Source organism: Dama dama, chromosome 1, assembly GCF_033118175.1.
Source record: "Dama dama isolate Ldn47 chromosome 1, ASM3311817v1, whole genome shotgun sequence".
In the NCBI taxonomy this organism is placed as follows: Eukaryota; Metazoa; Chordata; class Mammalia; order Artiodactyla; family Cervidae; genus Dama; species Dama dama.
Window position 1 is genome coordinate 46,975,986 of NC_083681.1, and position 8,598 is coordinate 46,984,583.

The following is an 8,598-nucleotide window of genomic DNA, read 5'->3' on the forward strand; positions in this document are numbered from 1 at the left end:
TGCAATGCAGGAGACTCAGTTTTGATTCCTGGATCAGCAAGATCCCCTGGATAAGGGAACGGCTACCCACTCCAGTACTCTTGCCTGGAGAATCCCATGGACAGAAGAGCCTGGCAGGCTACAGTCCATGGGGTGGCAAAGCATTGGATACGACTGAGTGACTAAAACTTTCACTTTTCACCTCATAAAGTTCATTGTTATCCACATCTTACAAATGAGAAAATGGAAGCGTGCGGAAGTAAAGTGGCTTACCTAAGATCATCAAGTTAGTTAGGGAAGAACTGGGAAATTAACCCAGAAGCTGGCTCCAGAATTCAGGGTCCTCACGTACCATACCATATTCTCTCCCACTCACCATGGCTCCTTGCCTCATCTCTGCTGTTCTTTTTTTTGCTCATCTGCATCTGGATATTTTCTTAGGGCTTGGGCAAGTTCTCACTGTGAGACTTTGATGTGTTCTTTGTGCCTGTGATCTCTGACTCTTTCCTAAATGAGTCTAAAACTCTCTTGCTTAGAACCCTCAGCAGAGATGAGATGGAGCCCTGGGAAGGCACTGAACGAAATGAAAGTCCTTCTTCACACAGGCAGACGCCTCTTCCAGAACCTCATAAACAGCCAACCAGGCCTCACAGTCCCTCTTCCATTCTTGAATTTGGTGTCTCACTACTGAGGTCATAAGACATTATTAGAATTATAGGCAGAGAGCCCAGGTTGTTATGAGGTCATATATCAGGTATCGTTTATTGAGAAGGTGTATGTTAACAACTAGTAGGGTTGGGAGAAGTGGTGAGAAAAATTTTCAGTAAATTTCCTTCTAAGGAAAATGAATTTGTTTTCTGGTGGGGCTTTTTTACTTTTATCTTTTTTAAATTGACGGATAACTGCTTTACAATGTTGTGTTAATTTCTGCTGTACGACAACATGAATAAGTATATGTATTCCCTCCCTCTTCAGCCTTTCTGGTGGGGCTTTTATTTATATAAATTTGGGGCCGATGCTTCAGAATAGAGGCAGGGCAGTGTTACCAGTGGCCCTTCATCTCTGTGCTTATCCCAGGAAAGCTCAGTCTCTCCTCTGAATAGAAGTCAAATGAGTATCTAAAATATACTGGGCCAGAAGGAGGTCAAATTATTAACTCCTCTGAGGCCCTTACTTGTTTGATCCTGGCCCTGGTCCCTTCCCTGTGTCCAATTTAAGTCCCATTGCATCCTCTGCACAGCCCATTATGCTCTGAGCAAGTGCATCTGCATAGAGGCAGGGGGATGGACTCATAAACCGGGGCTTTCATTTCTTTGGATGCCCTCCTTCCTGGGACCATCTGAATGCCATTATCAGTAGGTCCATCTATTAATAGTATACCCCCAATTCTTCCCTTGCTCCCTGTATGGTCTCTTTCCTCCATATTCCCTTCCAGATTTTTAATCACTCATTCCTTCCCTAATCCTAAGAGCTGACAGTCCACAGCTTCAGAAGGAAATAAATCTTACCTGAGTGGTGGGAGGAGTGAAGGCAAAGAAAACCTTCTTAGCCAAAGGGAAATCTGAATTTTTTGAGAGTGAAGGATAAAGTGCGATGAAAAGGAGGGCTATATTAGTGGAGCCAGAGAGGTGTGTATTGATTTCCTGTACTCTGAATACTTTTCCTTGGGTGCTCTTAAGGATAAAGAGATTTAAACACAACTTTTATGGAATCATTTTGGGGAAGAGCAAGCAATGAATATGAACCCCTCTCAATTTCACTAACTGCTCCGCTCCTCACGGCCTTTAGGGAAAGTTTTAATTTGGGTCAGAATGAAGGAATATATTTTTCAGACTCCTGGATTGCCACTTGCTGCTCCATTTCCATGAGTGCCAGGATATTAGGCAAATTTCATGTGAAATGTTCAAAGTAATAGCCAGATAAGTTTAATGTGATTAAATATAATCAAGTTAAATATAGTTTAGCTAATAGGTGTTCAGGAAGGAAATGTATTGTTATGAACATGGGCCATTACAAAGTGATATGTTTTAAGAAAGTATTTTAAGGTTAAAATTTGAGTAAGCAGAGAGGAAAGGGAAAGGAAATTCAGGTTAACACAGAAGGAACAAAATCTTGTGGGAAGAAAAAAGTACAACACAGGTAAGAGGGCAAATGCTGCTTGGGTGGAAATGGTAGAATGAGGTCAGAAATGTAGGATGGGACCAAAGTTTGGCCGCAGAGTGGCTGGATGCAGGGTGAAGCCTCTATTAATTCTTGAAGACTGATAGCCACAGAAGCTCTCCCTGCAAATCAAGCACCAAGGGTCAGAAGTCATTTCTACACCCAACTGAGCCTTGTCTAGGAGAACATTCCCTTGCAGAGTCCCATGGTTCAGAAACCAATGCAATCTTTTGTGATCTCTGTATGTACTCAGAGGTGCTTTCTGTTCCTATGCCTTTCAGCAGACTCATCTGCTTCTGTCATTATAGAGATGATCCTAAAGTACATCATGACTCACACCAACTTCACCATCTTCCACCCTGCAGTTTTCGTCCTTCTGGGCATCCCTGGGTTGGAAGCTTATCATGTTTGGCTGTCAATACCCTTCTGCCTCATGTATATCACTGCAGTTCTGGGCAACAGTATCCTGATAATGGTCATCATCACAGAACGTAACCTTCATGAGCCCATGTACTTCTTCCTCTCCATGCTGGCCATCACGGACATCCTGCTGTCCACCACTACTGTCCCCAAGGCTCTAGCCATCTTTTGGCTCCATGCTCATGACATTGCCTTTGATGCCTGTGTCACCCAAGTTTTCTTTGTCCACATGATGTTTGTGGGGGAGTCAGCCATCCTATTAGCCATGGCTTTTGACCGGTTTGTGGCCATCTGTATCCCCCTGCATTACAAGACAATGCTAACATGGCCTGTGGTGGGAAGGATTGCTGTGGCCATTGTCACTCGAAGTTTCTGTATCATCTTTCCGGTGATCTTCTTGTTGAATCGACTGCCTTTCTGCCAGACCAATATCATCCCCCACTCCTATTGTGAGCATATTGGAGTGGCCCGCTTGGCCTGTGCTGACATCACCATTAACATCTGGTACGGCTTCTCAGTGCCCATTGTCATGGTCATCTTGGACGTGATCCTCATCGCGGTGTCGTACTCACTGATCCTCCGAGCAGTGTTTCGTTTGCCCTCCCAGGATGCTCGGCACAAGGCCCTCAGCACCTGTGGTTCCCATCTCTGTGTCATCCTCATGTTTTATGTCCCCTCCTTCTTTACGTTATTGACCCATCGCTTTGGACATAACATACCTCGGCATGTCCATATCCTGCTAGCCAATCTTTATGTGGTGGTGCCACCAATGCTCAACCCCATTGTCTATGGCGTAAAGACTAAGCAGATCCGGGATGGGGTGGTCCACCGGTTCTTTGATATTATGGCTTGGTGCTCTGCTTCCTCTCTGGACTAATGGCTTCCTTTGAATCCTCACTCCCAGCTTTATCAAGGAAACTAGGTGTGAAGCACAGAGATTTCCTGGACTGAGAGAGCTTTTCCTTCCCTTCCTCTTCCTTTTTCTTCATCTTCCTTCTGGTTTTTCCAGACACTCCAAGCCTCTTTGTACATCTACTGAATCTTGTGCAGATCTCAAAATGTATGTACTGAGTTATTTTATTTGTACCCCTAATTGATTGTAAACGCTTTGAAATCAGAAGAGTGTGTGTCACTCATATTTGTATGCTCAGTACTTCACAAAATTCCTGGAACATAATAAATGTTTGAAAAATGAATGACAGCACATTTACCTCCTCAAAGTTAGAAAGTGCATCTCTATTATGCACTGAATGATCAGCTAAATTAGTCCACAAACACAGTGATTGTTAAACCGTTTCCTTACAAAGGTAGTTTGGTGTCTTAGAGACAAATAAGCTGCTGACACAGTACAGGTCTTCTTACTTGTCACACATTTGCCATATCTCAGAGACTAGGGAATATCAAGGGTGAAGAAAACAGGGTACTCTTGATATTCTCTTATACTTGGCTTCTGACTAACCTCAATATTAAGGAATTACAGCACATTGTTCCTGGCCAGGTTGGCAAAATTGGAGTAGTTTCTTGAAGTTACCGATCTGGACTCTAATTCTTTCATGCTTTTTCAGAAAAGGCCATATATACTCATTTCCTTATGCACAAACTGTGCTAATGGGTCCCCCATCTCTCTCTCCTTCCTAGAAGTCTCGTTTGAGTTTCAGATACATAAAAATCCACCTATCAACTGGGTATCATCTCCAGGATATAGGGTAGCTTTTCTTATTGTTCCTTTTCTTAGAAACTAGATTATGATAATTGTATCAACTACATTGAACTGGAAACCCTAGGGAGTTACTCAACCTCTTCCTCTCTAGCCTGCTCCCCAAGAATTGGTTGTTACTGATATTGATTCTACTACTAAATAGATATCTGGGTAGCTTTTGGAGTTGTATCAGGATTCCAGTCCTGTCCCCATCATTTTCCAGCTGTGTGAACTTGTAAAATTTATTCAGTGTTTTTACTCCTCAATTTTTAAGTCTGTAAAATGAGAGTAGAAAGAGAAACCTGTGGGATTGAGAAGATTAAATGAATAAGCCATATATACAGCACTTATTTTTAGCTCATAGTAATAAGTATCTGAGAAATAGTTCACTAAGGCTATCAGTATTGTTAGGTTTCTTTTTAACATTGTTTCTATCCATTACTTCTATTCCCTATCATCTTTCACATCAGATATTACATTAGTTTTTAAATTGATTTCAATGTTTTTAATCTCTTACACTGTAACCTCAACTATAAATTGACCCGAAGTTAAGCATTCTAAATGGCATGGCCAATCATACTACTTTATGTCAAATATTTTCAATCAGTCTTCATTACTTACAGAAATGTTTTCCACAGAATATTTTGTAGAAATAATAGGTATCATAATGGATGTTTTATAGAAAATTTCCATAGTCAAATAAGCATGAAAAATGATGACACTGTGAGTCATGCACATGACTATCCAAGACAGGGCTAGAGTTTTCAGCCTTTCCCACACATTTGTGACCATAGATATTTGTATCTATGTTTATGTAACTTCTTGATAGCACATTAATTTACACTGGTAAAGTAACCTAGAGTTTGATCAGCCACAATTTGGAAGTCATAGGACCACAGAGTAATATCTAGACGAAGCATTAATTTAATAATCTGGCCCTGATTTATTTTTCTATCATTACCTCAAAACACATCACCATGTAGTAGTACATTAATACATAATATAGTCATATTAATGATAATAATTATAACAAAAGCTAATGTTTAGTAGGAAATTACTGTATGCTAGGAACCATGTTAAGTGCTCTGCTGCATTAACTCATTTAATCCTCATACAACCTCATGAGATAGTACTGTTGCTGCCTCTGTTTTATACATGGGGCACCAAAAGCTCTGCTAGGATAAATAATCAAGACCACACAGCTGGCAAATGGTAGAGCCCTAATGTCAACTCCTCTTTGAAGTCTTTGCCAATCTCCCCCAACTCAGAGGCAATCATCTTGTTCTCTGGGTCTCACAGAAATGGTATTTATGGTTTCAGCTCATTATTTATCACTCTATGAAACCATGAGAACTTGAGTTCTGTGAGGACAGAGAATTTGTCTCATTCATTATTATGGTTCTCGAATCTGGCATAGAGGTCAATGTGTATATTACTGGATTGATTATTTTAAAATGTTGGTGAGGTCATTGACCTTTGGACCTTTCCTTGTTAAGTAGCACCTAATTTTATGACTGGGAATCATTTGGATGCACACACACACCGCTTAGCTCCTCCTGACCTACTATTTCTTCTACATCCCCACAGGTTTCCATGTTCATTGAGGTCCAGCAATATAGGCAGGGCTTTAACATTCTGTGTACTGACTAGCAGCAATTAGTATCCACTAGTCCACTGTGTGTCTGTGTGTTAGCCTGAGAAATGGAATTGTTAGCAGGTGGAATTTGGACAGACTGCTGTAGCTAGGAGTAGATTACCCACCCTCTCTGGTCAGTGACCTCTGGAGACTAGTCCTAAGGGGATCTGCTTTGTCCAATTAAATGAGATGCTCCCTAAAGACTTAGTAGGGTAGAAACGCTTTCCTCGCCTAAAGGATTCCTACAGCTGAGATATAAATACTGTCCTATTTCACTCCACAGTCTGCATCTGGCATCTTCTTTCATGTGTTGGGGAAGCATGCATGAAACTGGGGTAAGTTTCTGGGAAGGGAATAAATATTTGTCTCATAGGATTTTTAGGTTTTCCTGGAATAAAATCCAATAAACTGTTGATCCAGACACTGTCTTCTCAGGCCCTCTGTATAAAGTAGTATAAATATACACTATTCAGAAGTGTGCATATCTTGACATATTGAACTGCTACAGACATGTTTGCTACACAGTGCTGGGACTACAGCTAATTCCCGCCCCGCCGCCCCCCCCCCCCCCCAGAATATTACAGTAGTATAAAAAATAGTGGAACATTGTAAAGTAGGTATAGTAAAACTCACAACTTAGTGTAAGTCGAAATATTTATAGGAAAACTAGAATGTATTATAATTTTACTGGTTTTAACTGTAGCCTACCAGACTCCTCTGTCCTTGGAGTTCTCCAGACAAGAATCCTGGAGTGGGTATTCATTCCCTTCTCCAGGGGATCATCCCAACTCAGGGATTGAACCTGGGTCTCCTGCATTTCAGGCAGATTCTTTACCATCTGAGCCACCGGGAAGCCCACAATAGAAGAAACTCAAATAATATTTTTCAAAATAAAATTATGGAAACATTTAACCATTAAAACCACAGAAAACATATACAGATGGCCCTGAAATGCACAGGTTTGAACTGCACAGGTCCACTCATATGCAGATTTTTTTTCAACAGTAAATACTACAATACAAAACCATCCATGGGTGGTTGAATCCACGGATGTTGTTTAGTTGCTAAGTTGTGTCTGACTCTTTTGCGACCCCATGGACTATAGCCCCTCAAGCTCCTCTGTCCATGGGTTTCTCCGGGCAAGAATACTGGAGTGGGTTGTCATTTCCTTCTCCAATAGGGAGGGTCCACTGTAAAGTCACACACAGATTTTCTACTATTTGGTAGGTTGGTGCACATAATGCTTGCATTGTTCAGAGGTCAGCTTTATGTAGGGACTCCCATATTTCCTTTTGTCTTGGGTTCCAATGTGGTTCTGTTATAGCCATGCTTTCCGGGAAACAAACTCACTCAGAAGGACAATGCAGATAGTGGAGTGCAGTTTATTACACCAGTGGGCCCAAGGCAGAGTCTCCTCTTAGCCAAGGACCCCGACCAGCATTTGTGAAAATCTTTTATACCCCATGTGTATGTGTCCAAACCCACCAGCCCAAATCCCTTGAGGCTTACAAAGGAAGGGTAAATACAGTCACAATAACCCCATCATTCATGTGTTATGTGTTCAAACAGTTAATAATAAGCCCGCGGTTATATTCCAACCAGTTAATAACTGGTAAGCCTGTGGTTGCATTCCGATAGATACTGTCCAGAGGCAGGGGTGATTAGTGTCTGTTTTCTCTTAACCTGGATGTGATCTTCAAGATTCCCCTGCCCAGAGCGGGTCTTATCCTTCCATTGTCATTCCCACAGGCGCTAAGCACAGAGTTGAGAGTCCATTGGAGAGGCGGCCTAGCACGATCAGATCATCACGGACAGGCCTGAGATGGAGTCCAGGCCCTATGAATTCCTTCTTCAGTTCAGTACAGCATTATCAGTCCAATCTTTATTTAAAATTCTGATGTTTTGTTCATTGTGATATTTCATATAATTTTGATTAAAAAAAAATAAAACCATGGCTTCTGAAAAGGCTCAATTACAGAAAAATCCTGAGATTCTGAATCAAAGTGCGTGTCTTTAATCAACACTTGCAAACTTTGTACTGTGCTGGCTGAGGCCAAAGGTCAGTGCTTCTACACAATTATTGGAGGGAGGAGCGAACCGCCCAGTCCATCCTGGTGTTGTAAGAAGCCCCTCTCAGGGTAAAGTTCTTAGATGCACAAAGACAGGCTTTGGTACTAAAACTGAAGACCTCATGTGCTTGAGAATCTTCACAGCTTCTATTGGACATAGTTCCTTTTTAGGAATGAAGGAAAATTCTCCCATTTTTGAGCCATTCTTTTATGCCATTCTATGAAATTTCATGTAATCTGAGGGCTTCCCAGGGCTTCTCTGGAAGCTCAGACAGTAAAGAATCTGCCTGCAATGAGGGAGACCTGGGTTTAATCCGTGGGTCAGGAAGACCCACTCCAGTATTCTTGCCTGGAGAATTCCATTGACAGGGGAGCCTGGCAGGCTGCAGTCCATGGGGTCACAGAAGAGTCATATACTAATGAGCGACTTTCACTTTTCACTTTACGTCAGTTATATGAAATTGCATGTAACTTTATAAATATTTTTAATGATATAGTTTTGTAAATATTTAATGTTCTGCTAATTTGATTTTGAATTGTAAGTGTCAAGTATTCTCTTTTCGGTGTTTTTATGTTTTATTAGACATGGTTATAAAGGAAAAATTGTACATTTTTGGAATGTTTTTATGAGTAAA

The 8,598-nt window shown here is 41.3% G+C and overlaps 1 protein-coding gene across 1 annotated transcript; it reads left to right on the forward strand.

The window, feature by feature from the left end:
- Positions 1-2,467: 2,467 nt before the first annotated feature.
- LOC133070210 (olfactory receptor 52B2) lies at positions 2,468-3,436 on the forward strand. Its single transcript, XM_061162533.1, has one exon. It carries the CDS (start codon positions 2,468-2,470, stop codon positions 3,434-3,436), a length of 969 nt encoding a protein of 322 aa, XP_061018516.1.
- The last annotated feature ends 5,162 nt before the right edge of the window (positions 3,437-8,598 follow it).